At 41.9% G+C, this 19899-nt stretch overlaps 1 protein-coding gene across 7 annotated transcripts in view; it reads left to right on the forward strand.

Annotated features, from left to right (window-relative positions):
• Positions 1-19899, forward strand: part of gtf2ird1 (GTF2I repeat domain containing 1) — a 210664-nt gene that overhangs the window by 163191 nt on the left and 27574 nt on the right. For 5 of the 7 annotated variants that reach the window (XM_043718735.1, XM_043718734.1, XM_043718737.1 and 2 more), the window contains 4 exons: positions 967-1150; positions 2152-2180; positions 6998-7147; positions 12988-13035. In XM_043718735.1, coding sequence (XP_043574670.1) covers positions 967-1150; positions 2152-2180; positions 6998-7147; positions 12988-13035 — 411 coding nt within the window. The remainder of the gene's footprint in view (positions 1-966; positions 1151-2151; positions 2181-6997; positions 7148-12987; positions 13036-19899) is intronic. The other 2 variants (XM_043718738.1, XM_043718741.1) reach the window with 2 other exon arrangements.

Raw genomic sequence — 19899 nt, forward strand, 5'->3', positions numbered from 1 at the left:
CAGGACCCTTCAACCCCATGGCATCAATGTGAATTTCACCAGTTTCCTCATTTCCCCTCCCCCCACCTTATCCCAGTTCCCACTTTCCAACTCAGCACCACCCTCATGAACTGTCCTACATGTCCATCTTCTTTCCCACCTATCTGCACCACCCTCCTCTCCGACCTCACCTTACCCCCACCTCCATCCACCTATTGCACTCTCAGCTACCTTCCCCTCCCATTTATCTCTCCACCCTCGAGGTTCACAAGCCTCATTGAAGGGCATTTGCCTGAAATGTCGATTCTCCTGCTCCTCAGGTGCTGTCTGACTTGCTTTGCTTTTCCAGCACCACACTCTCAACTGAGACTGAGACTCCGACTTAGCCAAAGGAAGGAAGGCAGAATAAAATCTTGTATTTGTATAGCACCTGTCACAACCTCAGAATGTTTTAAAGCGCATCACTGTCACCCCAGTACTTTTGAAATGTAGTTGGTTTGTACTGTTGTAACTGCAGCAGTGTCTCTCCAAGCAGAAAACACACCCAATGTCTCTGCTAACAAAATGGACAGAGCAATGAAGTTGCATATTAAACTGCTAGCATCGCAGTAATAATTTCTAAGCTCATATTTCAATATGTTTCTCAACAGTGCTACAAATTCCATATCCTTGATTAAGACCACTCAAAGTTAATTGTTACTTTGCAGATGCTTATTAATTAATCATAAAGCTAGACTGTCTCAGCTCTAGTAATGTTAAAGCTGTGCTTTTATTTCCTCACTGTTGACCATTGAATAAGGAGGTAGAGAATTACCTAACTGTTGCTTGGTGCTCCCTTCAACACAGCAGTTGAGTTTGGTAATGCATCGTGTGTGACATCATTCTGTGTCCCAGTCATCTGTGCCAAACCTTGTTTCTGTTGGTTTGTACACTCTATAAACATTGCAGAGCTGTAAGTGTGATAGCCTTGCTTCTTGTTATTTATAGGTGAAGCTTTAGGTATAAAATATCCCGTGCAAGTTCCATATAAACGGATAAAAAGCAACCCAGGCTCTGTTATAATCGAAGGGCTTCCACCTGGCATTCCATTTCGCAAACCCTGCACATTCGGATCCCAGAACCTGGAGAGGATCTTGGCCGTGGCTGACAAAATCAAGTTCACCATAACCAGGTAATCTCTATCAAAATAACCCTCTGACAAAAAAAAAACACAATTTACCAAATATTTCATTGTATCAGTATTTCTCCATCCATCCAAGTGAACGTGCATTGCACTTTCCCCACTGTTACAATATTTGATGGTGTAAAAACCAGAATTATATACACTATCCCAACCTGAGTCTCATTAACATTTTACATAGATTCAGAATTACGTTTTGATCTCTAGATTGCATACTCTTTGAATTAGTTTTTGGTGCCGTATCCACTTTTGTCATGGCTTGAAATGGTTTATGAACCTGGGCTGTCCAGTGCCTCCACTCTTCCACTGATTCACCAGAAACATATAAAATCTGCAAGAAACCTAAAGGTGGATGCTGGAGGATATATCCCCTGGCACTGGAGTCTGGAACTGACAGTCGCAGACTCAGAATAAGGGGCCACCCATTTAGAACCAAGACGTGGTGAAATTACTTTACTCAGAGGGGTTGTAAGTCTTCAACCTAGACAGTGGTAGATGCCCAGTCATTGAGTGTATTGATACAGAGATGATAGATTTATTTATTTCTATGAGATTATCTCTCATTGTTTTAATATCCAAGGAATGGTCGACTTGCTCTCTCCTCGTCAGGCAATGCACTCAACCCAGGAACCAATCTGTTCATATTTGCACTTCCTTTAGGACAGGTACATCCTTCCTTAGTAACATGACAAAAATAGCACACCGCACTCCAGGCATCAGTGTAGTTGCAGTGATTATAATTCTACCCAAAATTCCTTGTCTTAAGAAAAAATTGGGATAGTGTAAGTGAGTCAAAGAATAACGTGGATACTGTGGGAAGGTGGCATTGAGACAGCAAATTGACTGTGATCTTAATGAGTTTTTGACCAGGATTGAAGAGTCAAGTAGCGTTTAGACTTATTTTCTTGATGTCCTAACAGGTTCAGTCACACTACATTCTGATGAATGGTCTCACAATCTTGTAAAACTTGTATGCTTTTGTCATTTTACAGGCCTTTCCAAGGACTCATCCCCAAACCTGGTAAGGACACAAAGTTACTATCACCTTCCATTGTATTGAAATCATAGTAAATCATAGTGGTCATCGTAAATCCATAACATTGCCATCTCTGAGGGACTGTGGTAAAGAGGGATCCTTGGTGTTCAGGAATGGGATCCAAGAAGGTGATTGCAGATCCCTTACACTGCCAGTTCTCCCTCGTTGGTGTAGATGAGGTCAAGAAACAAATCCTAGAAACACAGAAGGTCACAAATTTCCAAGCCCATATTCCCAATGTGCACTTGTGGTGGGTGAAGATTTCCATTGAGAGCGCACATTCACAAGATTGACCTTCTCTTTGAGTGAGACATGAGACAGAGGGAGCTGACAATATATCTGATCCTCACATAAAGGATTGTGTGCTGGAGACCTGACCAATGAAAGACTAAGTCTTCTACTGTACGAAGTGGACAGCAATAAAGCTCAGAAATAAAACTTCAGCATGATTTGCTGGAATTATTATGGGCTGTGCTTCACTGCATAGCTGGGCACTGTCTCTCACTGGGCTGTTCTTCTGTGGATATGCAGATTGAGCCCAGCAACAGCTGCATGGCAGGGACTTATCTGTATGAAGGAGCTGGTGCACCATCCACTGTCGATCACTGACTTGCTCCAAGTAATGCAGCGAGGATTAATTTAAAGAAGCTAGCACTTGTAGCCGCTGGGCCATCTACTGACCCTACAAAGTAAGCACTGGAGCACCTCTGTCCCTAGGGATAGTGAGCACTATCTCACATTCCCCACTTGGAAGCAGAACCTATTTAGCAATTAGAAAACATGCAAAATATATCTTCACAAAAAGAAGAAATTGAGGTTCATGCATTCAACATCTCTGATGAACACTAATACTTGGTCTAATTAGAAATGCAGTGTGCTCACTAATTTGAGATTGGATAGCATGAAGCATTGTGTAAGGGAATGGTTCTAAAGGAGTTAATGCTCATGTTACATTGGCTCCACTTGTTTTATTAATATCTCACACAGTGTATGGGAGCCATACTCCATCTTGTGGATTTCTAAGAGCTTCCTAAGGTCCTTATAGTTATATCTGATCAAATGTAGTTCTATTTATTGCTATTGTGGAATAAACGTCTTGTTATCCAACAGTATCTAGTTTGTAGAAACTGTCCAGTTGTGTATCCTTCACCACCAATCACTTGATAAGCCCAAGACAAAGGCGGATTGGTGACAGTGACCTACCTCATAAAATCCTTACTGAGCACCACAAGCTGGCAGAGTTGGCACATACCAAAAAGTAACCAGGCGTGGTCATCTGGGAAAATCCCACATGTTGTTAGTGGAAAAGGCTGCAGTGTACATCATCAGTGTGTTAAAACCATGGGAAATGGCCAATGTCATTTGTTGGACCAGATTATTTGGTGCTTGAACCATTCACATTACTTGTTGGCAGAAAGTCTGGTTATGTCATCTTGTTCTCAGTGAGGGTTTTACTACAGGGCCATGTTGTGCTGTTTGTGTGGAAATGAAAGGCTTGAATAGCGTGTGCAAATATGGCAAGTTTGGATGGAAATTTATCTGATATGGCTTGGAAGGACATGGTGAAATCAGAGTTCAAAGGTTACCCTATCAGCTATGATTTGCTTTGTCAGTATGGCTGCAGGACTGATCCTTATTCTGTGATAATTGCGCCAGGAATATGTTCTACCACTTGGAAGCATCTTCCATTATTTCCAGGTTCAAGGTATCGGGGCCTGTTTGGATAGGCAAGATGAGGACAAATCCTAAATCAGCACAAAAACCATCTTAACCTGGTTGCATGTTTTCTTTGGACCTCTCCTCACCACCACCTCTGAACCTCTCCCTCTGTCACTGTCTCCATAACATTGTTAAAACACAGCAATGCCCATATATACATATCATAGCATGAAATATCCCTGGATCAAGAAAGTGATGTAGTAGATGGAAATAGTTTTAAAGAAATACTTAAAGCTCTTTTGGTCTAAGAAACAACTCAAAGCTCTACAGGATTTTCAAGGAGGAAGACAAGTCGATTTTTTTAAATGAGAGAGTACTTAAAGCAAATTTGATAAGAACCATTAAAAGGCCATTCAGAGCTTTCCATAATTTGTATGAAGCATCAAATCAGTCTAACACACAAATCTGCCTTTATGCTCTGTGCTCGACTACAATTTCAGACACAATGCACATTGGCTATCAGGGGTCAAAGTATTTTCCTCTGAGGGTTCTTCCTGAGATTTTCTCGAGGGCTACTTTTGATTTCCTCCATGGCTAAGATTTAGTTTTGAAGAGTTCCTTTTTCAATCCCACTCATTCTTTCATGAGGGAATGCAAGCATATAGTAACATTACCTGCTGCATTTGTATTGAAAGATATTTGCACCTGCACAGATGTAGAACTAGAATAAATCATCATTATCCTCAGTAATCATCTTCAATCTATTAAATTTGAAACCACAACACACACAAGGGATGCACTCATTTCCTAGATACTACAGTACTGAAATTGGCACAAAACCATAAGGATATGTTAGCAAGAATTATTTTTAAACTTAACTGCTATGAATGGGAAATGGAGATAATTTATTTTATTTTTCCCCATCCTCTGTCCAGAGGTTGTGTGTGTTTTTTTTTAATATCTCTTCCTTTTCTTTTGGAATTGGGCTATGATATATTTCCCCAACTCTATCTATGTTAAGTTCAATTTAAAAAAGACCCACAACAAATTCTCTTTTAGCCTGAAGACTGAAGTATGTTTTAATTACGCATTCAATCTTGGGAGTTGATTGTCACAACATGTGCATATAGAAGCATACAAGGAAGTAAGGGGGGAGGGGGGTGGCAAAGAAAGGAAAACGTTTCCAGCTAAGAATAATTTGAATAAGGTTATTTGACATGATTTTTTGTCTGAGTCCCAAAAATCTGTCCAGTCAAGGTCTTTTCAGGAAAGAGCTCAGATTCAGGTGGGTGCAGTTGGCTGAAGTTACGGAATTCACTGTATAGTTGATGAAGGTACAGCACAATAGTTGCTGGTGTATAGGTTTTGTCTACTTTTTAGGCAAAGACATTTTCTTCTGAAACGAGGTTTTGAAGGGGATTTGGATGAGAACTAAGCTTAGCTAAGCCTGATGTTTGATTATGGTGTCACTGATTAGATTGTTAGCAAACTGTTGTTAATGAAGGACTGGATTTTTTTAAACCAGACTGAGGCAAATGCATTATTAAAGTTTTTCTTTCAAAGAGCAGAGGGGCTTTAGACGTGTGATGATTCCATGAAGCAATCAATTCCAGTTTAAATATTTGTCTCTATCCCTCTGGCCTGGGGTTCAGTATTCAAGTTGAGTGATGAATGTGGCTTTTAGCACCTTCACAACATAACTTGGTTAAGCTTCCAAGCCAAGTCAAAACCTATTGGACTTCTTATGAGAGAGATGTTAGTTTCTTGGTGCCACTTCAGGTATTTTGGATTTTGGTAGACAGCTTTCATTCTCAGTCACTACTGGGGAGTGCAGCCTCTACTGTTCTTTTGTGTTTGCTGGCTGCAAGAATAATGAAGTCTGAGCTCTGTCCTGGTAACTGCTGATTAGAACCTTCCAGAAATTGTCGTCAACTTGAATCATGTGATTGGCGGAAGCCATGTTTATTCCAGAGACGTCTACTTTAGAATGTAAACAATAAAATAGCACTTTGAAAAGCTGTGAAGATCTCTCTCCATGTCTTGTGGATGTGACACTGACACACACTTCTACACACAAAAAGGCTATGGACATGGTTTGTGTGAACTGTGAGGTCACAGCTAAATGGATGCATATTTCTCTAATATGGTCACTCTATTAAGTAATTCACAATATGTGAAATGTTTTGAGATGTGATAGATAATACTTGGTGCAAATTTTTCTGATTATAAAACTGTTTAATATTAAATTATCCAATTTAATTGTTCATTCCAATAGCATTTGCTATATTTCCCCCATATAGTAGACCTGGAACTACTTCAGGCATAAGCTAGAGACTCCAGTCATTTGTAAGACATTCATTACTTTAGTGAATTCAAATTTTCCTGGTTCCCAGATAGCTGAATATTCTACAGTTAAAAGGTTTAATTCTGTTCTCTCCCCTTTAAGGACTCTCTTCCTGTCTCCCATTATCTGTCCATCACCTCCCCCACCCTGGTACAATCCCACAATCCCTTGCCAGTTCCTTGTTTTCCTCCCTTGTTACAGCCTCTTTACAGCATCCTCTCTGACATTTATTGGCAGCCCATCTTTCCTGTTGGCAGCTGCTCTCCCCTGTTTGCAGCTGTTCACTCCCCTTCGCAGCGTCATGTCCCCACCCCAAGGGTCCCTTTGCTTCTCGCCCACCGCCGGGGACATGGCAATCTCATTCACTGCTGCCGTCCACCACTTCCAGTTGCAGGCTGCTTCTCTTATTTGCTTACTGTGGGCCTACGAGCAACAAGTGCAAGAGGGAAAGAGCCTGTGACTGGAAAGACAGCTCCCCACAGATTCTGTCCATTCTATTCATGGGGTCTACTACTGGCCACCTGTATGATTGAATTTTTCTGGGCATTTGTGGGGCTGAATCTTTCGGGTTGTCACTGCCATGTGTAAGGAGCATTGTTGGGCATGGAGCAGACCTTAGTGAACCATGCCCAAGAATGCAAGGTGCCAGGCCTTCAGTGCTCCCTGATGTTATGGACCACCTGACAGGCCCACTTTATCTTCATCGTGAAGAGTGATTTCTTTAAAGCCCTCCTCACTGGCCTCTCTGCTTCCACCCTCTACGCATTCAGCTAATCCACAACTCTGCATTTCCCACAAGGCCTGCACACTCATCAACCTTATCCTCACCCAGTGCCGCTGGCTGCCTGTGTCCCTGCAAAAGAACTTCAAGATCCTCAGAAGGCAAAATGCTGCTGGAAATCTGAAATAAAAACAGAAAATGCTGGAAATACTCAACGAAATGAAGAAGGTAGGGTCACACTTTCAGATCTATGACGCTTCGTCAAAACTGTCTGAATTGTTTCCTACATTCCAACAGTGACTACTCATTGCAATCCATTGGCTACGAAACATTTTGCCCTATGATTGTGAGCAGCACAATATAAATATTGAAGTTCTTTACTCTTTCCTCCCTTCTGAGTGAGGAGGTTGTCTGAGCAGGCAGCATAACAGTGGCTTCCACTGTGGTATTAATGGAGCTGACGACTCAGTCCATATTGTGAAGTATTAGCTCCATGATTTGTCTGAAGTCTTGCGAGAATTTGGAGCTGAACTCCTTCCTACCCCAGGAGGTTGTGCGTGAGGTTTTGTTTAGTGGCCTGCCCAATGCTTCTGTCATTTCCAGCTTGACCCCCACCAGCCCCTTTGGTAGCCTGGACCCTTTGACCACGTCCGGCAGAGTGAAGTCAGCATGTAGCCTTGCCCATTGGTATGCTAGTACCTATGCCATCCCATCGCCCTTGCCCAGCTCCTGTAAACGTAGGTCCAGTAAATCATACTGTGCAGAAAGTGTGCCACTGTCTGGGCTGGTTCTGAGAATCTCGTTGGGTGACAGTACTTCTTTCTGAAGACTTGCCTACACTTTTTCAGGTGGTACAAGGTCTTCCGCATTCTCAGTGCTGAAAGGAACAAGAGTTAGCCTATGGTAGGAAGAAGTGGATTCTGGATTGTTATCCTGGGACATCACAACCAGTTACCTTTCGCACCTCTAATTGCTGACCTACCATCACTCAATTTAAATCTCCTCCAATCCCATAATCCACACTATCAGTTCTGGTCTCTTCAGCATTTCCAGTTTTACGACTCCACTGTTGGCGCTGCACCTTTTGTTGCCAAGGTCCGAAGTTGTAGAATTTCCTCCCTGAATCTCTTCACTTCCCTGCCTCTCTTTCCTCCTGTAACATATTTCTTAATACCTCTTTTACTTTAGTGCAGTAGATTTTTGCTACTGAGGTGAATTGTCTGAATCGGGAAAGTTCCTGATTTGCTACATGTGTCCAAGGAGAAATGCCTTGTTTTAGTTGGGAAGGGGGGTTTGTGGGATATTGTCAGAGCTGCCTGCCCCAGGCACAGACAAGGGGTGACCACCAGGGCTTCCAAGTGTTGAGTTGGACTGTTTAAAACACCCACATTAATTCCTGGGATTTTGTCCCAGTTGTTTTGTTAAATAGACCTCTAACCTTTACTCATCACCCACTAATAGTCCCATGCTTCATGTATGCCAGTCTATCCCCTACCCGCCACCCTTTGCCCTATAAATCTTCTGTGCAAACTCTACAGCTAGGTACCAAAAGCAGACAAAAAGAACCACGTGGAGGTGAAATAAAATGTTTAAATATGCATAACAGCCTTCATTTCAGTGTTAAAACCTCCATTCGTGAAAGCCTATTCAACACATCTAAAGACCCTCAAGTACTTAATTTCTTATTAAATAAACGGACTTGTATTCGGAAACCCAGATCAAAGGTAGTTAATCTTTTAACAGCCTCTTTAAGCTGTCACTCAATCTATAAATGTATGATCCCCTGCTAGGGTAATTGTAGGTTGTTGAAAGCAGCTGAATATTAATAATGGTCTAATGGTGGCCCTTGTGACAGTGTCAAGAAATAGTTATTGCAACTACTTCAGAACAGATTTTTTTTCCAATCCTCCCTGATCTGGGTAGGCATTTTATCTAATTCGTAAAGGGCTAACAATTTAACTAACCATACAACTTGACAGTTCTAGACCATCTCCTCCCTTCATGGCCTTTATCGCTACTGCATAAACTTGTAACTCTCTCACTGAAGGTGAAGGCTGTTCCTACAATGGAAATGGAATATGACAGAAGTGGGATCAGGCATTCCCAATCATGGTTACGTTTGCCATTTATAAAAGTCTTGGAGGCTTTTATGTCATGTTTTACTAACACACGATGCTGTTGCATAGTCATTGGTGCAACTCAGCCCTAGCCTGTAGAATTGGCAAGCAGTCTTTCTTTCAGGAAGTGAGAATCTCCCTCTTGCACAGTTAAGCTGCTACTCTGAATTCCATGCCATCTTCTCTTGCAAGGTAGGTAGTGTATGTTAGTGAGAGGCTTTCAAGCTACCCAGAGATTATAGTGGTTGAAGTAGACAGCTAATAGTATGTGAGGTGGGTAGTGCAGTGTAGTTAAACTTTAATGAAATGTGATGTAGTGATTGTTGGTGATTGGAAAAAAAAGTGGGTGAGGTAAGTTTTTAGTCCTGTCAATGTTGCTGTTCACAAGGAGAAAGTGAGGACTGCAGATGCTGGAGATCAGAGCTTAAAAATGTGTTGCTGGAAAAGCGCAGCAGGTCAGGCAGCATCAAAGGAACAGGAGAATCGACGTCTCGGGCATAAGCCCTTCTTCAGGACAAGCCTGTGAAACAATATCCTCACCTCAACTCTACTTAGATTATTATATACCTTGAGACTTTGCAGCCACGACCTGATTTCAGTGGTCCTGATATTGATGTAGTCTGCAAAGTCGTCTTGTGAGTCGATACCTGAAGAATGTGCTGCAGCACAGGTGCGGGTGCCTCTGGATTTCAGATCCCATGTATCTACTGCAGAAGGCAACATTGTTAAAAAAAAAAAATGCATTTAACAGAACTTATTTCTTTGTTTAAAAAAAACCAGGCAGAGCAACTCGCAGTTTCCTGACTCTGAATACAAGCTCAATAAATGGTAAAAATGAAACAAAATCAGAAATTGCTGGAAAAGCTCAGCAGGTCTGGCAGCATCTGTGGAGAGAAAGCAGAGTTAATGTTTCAGGTTCAGTAACCCTTCTTTCAGAACTTCAGTTCTGAAACATTAACTCTTGCTTTCTCTCCACACATGCTGTCAGACCTGCTGGGGTCTTCCAGCAATTTCTGACTTTGTTTCTGATTTCCAGCATACTCAGTTCTTTGGTATTATTTGTTTAGACACTAAGAATGAGCTGATTTGGCTATGAGATCTTGGGGAAACTGTTGAAATGAGTAGTTGTTCCAACGAGCAACTATTCCCAGTGACAGTTAATAACAAGAGAATACAGATTTCAAGGAATTAACAAAATTCTCACCACAATTCTTTTGCTATTACTGAATGAGTTATGATGATTTGCAATGGGTTGCCTGAAAGGATGGTGGGAACAGTTTCAAAGATAACTTGTAAAAGGAAATTGACAGGACTGTACTGAAAAGCCAGGAGAATGGAATGGGTTGCAGAGCAAGGAGCTGGCACTGACATTGGGTGAACCCTATGCACTTTGCGATTCTGTATTCTCTTGTCTTTGTGGAATATTTCACAATAGTTTTGAGAATTTCTTTGGGCCTTATTTTATTGCCGACTAATTGTCCCAGACCTGAAGCATGTTTTAGTACCCATCCTCAAATCCCATGTATGCTCAATTAGCCAATCAGCATCCTTATTAACATAGGAGAAAGTGAGGACTGCAGATGCTTGGAGATCAGAGTCGGGAGTGTGGTGCTGGAAAAGCACAGCAGGTCAGGCAGCATCCGAGGAGAATGAGAATTGATGTTTTGGGAATAAGCACTTCATCAGATTCCTAATGAAGGACTTATGCCCGAAACATCAATTCTCCTGCTCCTTGGATGCTGCCTGACCTGCTGTGCTTTTCCAGCACTACACTCTCCTTGTTAACATGACGTGTATCTGTTTTCCATTGTCCAATGAAAAAATGGCATAGAGTCATTGAGATGTACAGCATAGAAACAGACCCTTCAAGATATCCTAAATCTAGTCCCATTTGCCAGCATTCAGCCCATATCCCTCTAAATCCTTCCTATTCATATACCCATCCAGATGCCTTTTAAATGTTGTAATTGTACCAGCCTCCACTACTTCCTCTGACAGCTCATTCCATACATGCACCATCCTCTGCCTCACCTTAAACCTATGATGTCTAATTTTGAACTCCCACACTTCTGGGAAAAGACCTTGGCTATTTACCCCATCCATGCCCCGCATGATTTTACAAGCCTCTATAATGTCACTCCTCAGTGTCGAACACTCCAGGGAAAAATGCCCCAGCCTATTCAGCCTCTCCCTATAGCTCATTTCCGCCAACACCAGCAACATCCTTGTAAATCTTTTCTGAACCCTTTCAAATTTCACAACCTCCTCCCTACAGCAGGGAGACCAGAATTGAACGCGGTATTCCAAAATGCCATGGCTTGTAGTGATAGCACTAATCCCATTCCTTTGTCCATTACAAATCTTGAGAGGTTTGGTTGCCATTAAATATTTGTAGTGTCCGTTCATCCTACAAGAACTACACAAGAATTTGGGGGTTGTATTATCTACTTTCATTCTGACTCCTCCCAAACCTCACCAGTGCTGGTAGTCTCATCCATGCCTTTAATTTGACTTTTCTCAATGTCTCCAAGACAATCTCCTTACTTTCAACTTCAGAACTTCAGTTTGTTTAACTTACCACAGTTTGTGCCCTTTCCTGCACCAAGTCCTAATTCCTACCCGACTGAAATTGCATAGATGCTTACGCAATAAACTAAATTTAACTAAAAGGTATTCCATCCTCACAAGCATGTTGCTCAGTGCATTTCTAACAATAAGTCACTGTCAGGTGGGGTTTCTTTAATCCAATTGTGGGCACCTTTGACTGAAGCAAATTCCAAAAGCTTGCCAGTGCTCCTCAGGTCATGAAATCTTTCAGTATCTAATAGGGAATGAAACCAGAATGGAATAAAACTTCACTTAGTTGTGTGAACGTTCTCTGGAACAGGATTCGTTTGGACCTTGTTTTATTTCCAGTAAGTTCCTTGAACAAAAACTCAGCGATCATAGTCTGAGGTCAAAGCTGTTTCTGCCTCAATCTGAAAGAGGCACAATCTGAGTGTGATTAGCCCCAGTTAATGTGACACCCCTGGGAAGTCGTGATTGTAAATCACTGCAAATTGCTTATCCGAGTTGGGTGAGTTGAACCACACATGGAACATTGCATGGCGGCTCAGCAGAGATGAACTGGAAAACTGACTAAACCAGCCATCATTACATTGGTTTGATTGATGAAGTGTCTAATCAGGTTCACCTTGAAGATGATTAAATATCATTGTATGGTGCATAATAATCCACTGAGTGAGACTGGCTCTCACTTTACTATGACATGGAGTTTGAATAAATGGATCGATCCCATATAGTGTCATAGAGATGTACAGCGCGAAAACAGACCCTTCGGTCCAACTCATCCATGCCAACCAGATATCCCAACCTAATCTAGTCCCACTTGCCAGCATCTGGCCCACATCCCTCCAAACCCTTCATATTCATACACCCATCCAGCTGCCTTTTAAATGCTGTAACTGTACCTGTCTCCACCACTTCCTCTGGCAGCTCATTCCATACATGTACCACCCTCTGCATGAAAAAGTTGTCCCTTAGGTCTCTTTTATATCTTTCCCCTGTCACCATAAACCTATGCCCTCTAGTTCTGGACTCGCCCACCCCAGGGAAAAGACCTTGTCTATTTACCCTATCCATGCCCCTTATGATTTTCTAAACCTCTATAAGGTCACCCCTCAGCGTCTGACACTCCAGGCAAAATGGCCCCAGCCTATTCAGCCTCTCCCAGTAATTGAAATCCTCCAATCCCGGCAACATCCTTGTAAATCTTTTCTGAACCCTTTCAAGTTTCATAACATCCTTTCGATCGGAGGGAAACCAGAAATGTCAAAGTAAAATAACAGGAGCTGCATATTTTATTGTTTTTCTGATAGAGGTCTGCTTGTAACTTGTAACTGAAATTGATTCTTGCATTTTTTTTTATTTTCTGCTTTCTCCAAATTCAAGCACCTAGAAGAATAACATCATTGGAAAAAGCATATGCTGCTTTACAGGGTAAGATCTTTATTCTCTTTATTCTCTTTATTGTATTTTGAGAGCTACACTTGCAGTCATCCAATGTACATGGGGCATTGCATCATATTTCTGCTGGCTCCTTTCATTGACAGCACAAAGGTCTCTCCATATGGGCTAAGGATTGCACTGTCTGGTACAACACACACAATCTTGTTGCCTTTCACAATCCTAAAGCCAAAGGTTCAATTTATCATCACTGATGAATGATCACAGTCTTTCTAGTGATCTGTAAACAATATTGAAGCAGTTTTGTCACTTGCATTGAGTTTGAGTTTTGCATTGAGTTTTATTTCAGCCAGTGAAGCAGAGAGTGTCTGAGCTCCAGAATTTACTTTCAGGGTACACGGTTTCATGTATGTGTGTTTGTGTTTGGGGATTTGGATGGGGGTACTGTGGATAAACTGCTCAAAGACTTAGGAACGTGCTTACCTGTCATTGAGTAGGATGGGTCATTTTTTTTCAGTGTGAAATAATCTTTTTCTCTTTGCAGATATTCTGTAGTACTTCTGTCAGTCATTACGACAGTGAATGCATGCAATGGGGGTAAGATAGCATGATCATGAAAAATAGGAGCGACAGTCAGCCATTAGGTACCTCAGACCTACTCTGCCTTTCATGAAGCTCGTAGCTGATCTAACTGTGATTGTAATGTCCACTTTTTCCTACCTTGGCTCCTGCACCCCACCCTCCCATCACCAGTAACATTCCCCGAACAATAAAAGTCAACATTCAATTTGATTTCCTAATTGCTTGTTGTACCTGCTTGTTAATATGTACAAGGACACCTAGATCACTCTGTACTGTAGCATTCTGCAGCCTCTTTATATTGAAGTAATATTCTATTCTTGTTTCCAATGTGGGCAATCTTACATTTTCCCACATTATATTACATCTGCCAAATTCTTGTCCCCTCATTTAACCTATCTGTATTCCTTTGGGAACTCTTTGTATCCTCCTCACAAATTACTTTCCCAATGGTTTTGTATCGTTGCCACATTTGACTGTGTTACGCCCAACAAGACCATTACTAGCCCACCTGGTTCAGTTCTAAAGGACATGACTGGGTCTGCAGCAGGTGGTGAAGGAACCAACAAGACAGAAAAACAACATACTTCATTTCATCCTTCCCAGTCTGCTAGTCAGGCTGCTTCTGTCTATGACACTATCAGTAAGAGTGGTCATTGCACAATGCTCATGGAGATAAAATTCCAACTTTACATTGAGGATACCCTCAAATGTGCTCTGTGGCTTTTCCATTGATCTTGCAACTCAATGAGGTACTGGGCGATGACATCAGCAGCCAAATTGCACTTTAATGCAATCTGCAACCTCATGGCCTGTCATATACTCCATCAACAATTACCCTTTGATTCAAGTGGTCAGCCCTAGTTCAATGAAGAGCATAAAAGAGACCGTGAGAAGCAGCACCAGGCATTTGGTGCAGCTAAAAAACAGGACTACATGTCCAAGTGCTAAACAGATCTGAGTGATTCCAGAAGTAATGGATCAGATCTCAGCTCAACAATCCTGCCACATCCAGTTGTGAATTGGTGGAGGACAGTTAAAACAGGAGGACAAGGCTCCACAAATGTCCACATCCTCAGTGACGGGGAAGCCCAGCACAACAGTGTAAACAAATAAGGCTGAGCATTTGCAACAATCTTCAGCCAGAAATGGTGAGTGGGTGATCCAGCTCAACCTCCTCCAGACGTCCTTACTATCACAGATGTCAGTTTTCAGCCAATTGGATTCACTCTGTGATAAAGGCTTGGGATTCTGCAAATAATGTGGGCCCTTATGACATTCTGGCAATAGTACTGAAGAATTCTGTTCCAGAATGTGCAGCCCAAGAAAAGCCATTCCAGTACAACTGGCTTCTACCAGACAATGTGGAAAATTGACCAGGTATGTTCTTGACACAAAAGCAGTGCACCCAACATGCCCAATTACCACCCTATTGTCCACTCTCGATCATCAATAAATGAAAGCAGGGTCATCAACAATACTATCACGCTTGACTTGCTTAGCAGTAACAATCTCTGACATCCAGTTTTAGTTCCGCTAGGCCCACTCAAGTCTTGTTGTCTATCTAGCCTTGGTTCAAACATGGACCAAAGAGCTAAATTCCAGAGGAGAGGTAAGAGTAACAGCCTTTGACATCAAGGCCACATTAGCCTGAGTGTAGCATTATGGAGCCCTAGTAAAAATTGAATTGTGGGAAGACTGGCCACAGACTGGAGTCATACCTAACACGAAGGAAGATGGTAGTGGTTGTTGGAGGTCAGCCATCTCAGCCTCAGGATATCTCCTCAGGATGGTGCCTGAGAACCAACCAACTTCAGCTGCTTCATCATTGACCTTCTCTCCATAGTAAGGTCAGGAGTGGGGATGTTTGCTGGCAGTTGAATAATGTTCTGCACCATTCATGACTCTTCAGATAATGAAGCAGTCCATGTTCAAATACAGCAAGCCCTGGACAACATTCAAGTTTAGGCTGACAAGTGTCAAATAATATTTAAGTTACATAAGTGCCAAGCTATGACAGTTGCCGACAAGAGAGAATCGAACCATCGCTCTTTGATATTCAATGGCATCACCATCATTGAATTTCCACTATCAGCATTCAGGTGTTTGCCATTAATCAGAAACTGAACTCTTTACCATCTGCAAGGTCTAATTCAAGAGTATGATGGAATATTCCCCAATTTCCTGGATGGGAGCAGCTCCAACAGCACACATGTAGCTCAACCTCATCCAGAACAACCAGCCTGCTTGATTGGCATTACATCAACAAACATTCAGTCCCTCTACTGCCAATACTGTACTCGGTAGTAGCATATGTACCACCTACCAGACATTGACCAAGTTTCTAAAGAGACCACCTTCCATAACCATAACCACACTCACTGGGGGCACAGATACATGGGAACAATCATCTACAAGTTTCCCTCTAATCTACTCACCATCCAGACTGAGAAATATATCACTATTAGTTCAGTGTTGCTTTAGCAATCACTGTGGGTCTACTGAAATGAAATGGACTACAACAGCCACCTGCTCAAGGCCAACTAGGGATTGGCAATAATTGCTGGTCCAGCCATCAAAGCCCACATCTTCCGTACAAAGATTAAATCTTCCAAGGTTATTGCAGTACCTTTCTTACAAGCTTTTTTTTTGTCATTTATACTTTGTGCGAGAGTGTTTGTCGACCCACATCACCAGCAACTTCCTTTTACCATTGTGTCTTACCTCCAAACTGATTCTGCATCTTGTTCCTCTGAGCCAAAATAGTTTCACTCTTTTATTAATAGAACTACCTCACCACCTTCTTCCATTCCTGCGGTCCTTTCAAAATGTCAGATACTTTAATATTCAGGTCCTGGCTGTGGTCACCTTGTAACCATGTCTCTGTAATGGCTATTATATTCTTAACATCTTTTATATTTGCACCATGAATTCATCCACTTCATTATGAATGCTCCAAGTGATAGGACACAGGCTCTCACCCTCACCTGCAGAGAATGGTATCTATCTCCTGAATTATACTATCCCCGATTATAAATTACATTGTGTTACTCTGCCCGTTTGAATGGCCCCCGGCACTAAGGAGCTAGTGTCAATTTGCTCAACCTTCTTGCTTTGTCCAAACAAGCTACAAAAACCATCAAAACTATTCCATACGTACAAAGGCTGAGGCTCCCTCATTGATACCTTCTTGATTGTCATACCTGTCTACACCCTCCTGCCCCAAACACTGGTCATATCAAAAGTATAGGTACAGTGTCTCCGACCAGCAACCTCAGGACTGAGTCCACAGTCGGATCGGTTCGAGCCGGGTTGGGTGGAGTTGAAGGTCAGTCACACCACTCAAAGTGTGGGTGAAAATAGACGCATGAACCCTAATAGCTCGTACGGAATGCCACTGCACCAATGCAACACTGAGCTAAACATGAATGCAAATGTATTTTACTGATTTAATAATAATTAAAATTCATGCTCTGCAGTCTTGCGTGTCCAAGTTTTCAATAGTGGGATTTAAGATGCTGTACCTGTACCAAACTAAGAGATCTGACTGTTTCCTGGCAGATAACATCCCAGCAACCTCCCGTTCCCTGATGCATTGCATTGTCCCAAATTCAGATTTGAGCTCGTCAACTCTGTGGCAAAATTCCTTGAGCTGCAGACTGTTATTACAGATTTGGTTGCACTGGATCATAAAGGTACTCAGTAGTATCCTCATGCTGCAGCTGCAACACAGCATCTCTCCTGCCATCTTTATTGTGTTTTAATTCAATAAGTTTCAGATTTAAAAGAAATAAACAGTTAAAATTCATTCCATTTCTTACACTATTCCATTTACGGCACTAATGCAGGCTTAGATTTTGAAATCATTAGAGAAGCTAATTATATGGGTACAGTACTTTCAGTATGAAATCCTTCCTCCTCTTTGGAAATGAGGTCTATCTCTCAATAACTTGCATTGCACAACCAGCTGGAAGGCAGGCTAGCGTTTATTGGAAATGGATGATTTGAGGGGTGCACTATCGCTTGGTACAGCAAATTTTAGATGGTAGCTAAGCAACCAGGAGAAGACAGAGTGGAGGCCTATGCACTTTGCCTAAAGGGAAGCCAGGCTAAGTGAGGCTGAACTGTCCTTTACAGTTAACCCAACTGTGACTTCTAATTATCTGTCCTGAATGGGTCTGTTGCTGTCCTGATAGTTGTAATATGGTGCAAAAATTTCAAAGAAATCCTCTACGAAGAAGATGAAGGTTCTATAGCATCTATTGATGAATTTCACACAGTGATTCAACATATTACTCAATGTGACACCTTGAAAATGGAAGAAATTATTTCCATTTTGTGGTCAATACCATACCTGAGGCATAATCTGGGACCGGCGTAATGATTTCTATCGAAATATTATTTTGAATTTGCATCCATTCAGTCACCATCCCTTGCAGCTAGGAAAGCAAGCACCTTTGCCTTGGCCTCCTTCACAAAATTTCTTCAAAGGTTTTCCAGGGTAGTGAGACCTTGAAAAGGTGAAATCCTTTTGGATCTACACACACTCAACTTTCCAGGTTGTCACACTGCTTGTCGAGTGTGGGTTGCTGGAAAAGCGCAGCAGGTCGGGTAGCATCCAAGGAGCAAGAGAATCAATGTTTCGGGCATAGAAACATCAATTCTCCTGCTCCTCGGACGCTGTCTGACCTGCTGTGCTTTTTCAGCACCACACTCTTGACTCTGATCTCCAGCATCTGCAGTCTTCACTTTCTCCCTGTTACACTGCTTGTGTTACACTTCCAGGTTGTAGAAGCTGTCACTTTCGTGATTACTTCCCCTGCCTTGCCTTTCAGAATGGAGTTGAGGGCAGCTGGAACTTTCCTCAGCGGACGCTGAGTTGGTTTCATGCTCTCATCTACTTCAATGTGATAATCACCCAGGAGATATCCAAAACGTATGCAAACATCTTTATAATCTTTTAGCATCTGTTCAGCAGTCAACGACTTAGATGCTTGAAAAGTGTTACAAATTTCTTTAGGCACATGTAAGATTAGCAGTCCAAGTTTTAGACTTGTTTTTGGTAAGAAGACTTAAAGTTTGCATACTATCTGGAAACTCAGATATTCCATCTTCGATCTTTCCATTGCTCTGACCATTCTACTTTGATATCTTCTTGGGATGAGAATCATTCTATCATAAAGCCTCAACTTTATCTTTGAAGCCTTTGAGTTTAGATTACCGTCTGGAGGCAATTCTCACAAGTCTGTGAAGTTCATGATTTTGCACGTAGCACCAATGTCTATCATTGATGCTGTCCTTCTGCAGCCACCATTTATCATCATTAAGCTAGATGGTGTCAATCTAGAATGATTCATCAGAATCCTCATTCAACATCTCTCCAGCAACAATCTTCATAGTCTTGCTTTACTTCTTTAAAGCAAAATGCTTGCATAGAAAGTGATTCAGCTTGTGGTAGTTTAAACATTGTTTGCCCCACACTTGGTGTGTTTCTTTGTTTTATTTTCTGTTGTGTTCTCTGCAACGTTTCCATCCTGTGTTCCAGCCTTGTTCGATCTTATGTCTGTACTGCAAATATTTCCTCATTTTTTCCATTGTGTTACTTTGGTAGGCCTGGACTGCCACTAAGGCCTTATGCGTTCTCCCATTAATGTAATGTAATCTAATCTAATCTAATCTAATACTCCCCAACTGATCATCAACAACCTCCTGAGCTTTTGCACATGTCATTAGTTTTCTTGAGTGCGTTTCTTTACTCTTAGCGAATGTGCTGTTGTGCTGGAATCCTTTATTCTTAAGACCATTCCATCTCTGATGAGATCACCTTCACAAGAGTCAGCTTTTGTGCAGTGTTTCAAGCTGACCAGTGTTCTTCACTCTCCCTGAGCTCTGATTCTGAAAAGATATTGTTCATAAATAACATTTAGTTAACGGTTTGAATGGATCTTTAAGGTTGTCAATATTTCTCCAGTCTGACTTTTCTGCTCTTCAGACTGTCGGATGCAATACAGTTTATAGCACCCTCCGCCCCCCCAGCACGGATTACAGAATCAATACTCATTTGTTCGGGTTTTCTATTCAGTTCTGCAACCAGCTCATAGTTTTGCCATTGAGATTGGAAGAGGTTCCAATTCTGTCTCATATCACCTTTCATTTCCACAGCAAAAGGGACAGGAAAATTCAAAGTCAATCTGACCCACCCAGCAGTTCACAGCGACAGGCTGCTGTTCTGTTTATTTATGGCTGCTTCTTACAGTGTTCTCAAAATCCCCACAATTCCAACTGTTCTTCCAGCATGTTCCATGTTTAGGTTTTACG

Source organism: Chiloscyllium plagiosum, chromosome 28 (assembly GCF_004010195.1).
Source record: "Chiloscyllium plagiosum isolate BGI_BamShark_2017 chromosome 28, ASM401019v2, whole genome shotgun sequence".
In the NCBI taxonomy this organism is placed as follows: domain Eukaryota; kingdom Metazoa; phylum Chordata; class Chondrichthyes; order Orectolobiformes; family Hemiscylliidae; genus Chiloscyllium; species Chiloscyllium plagiosum.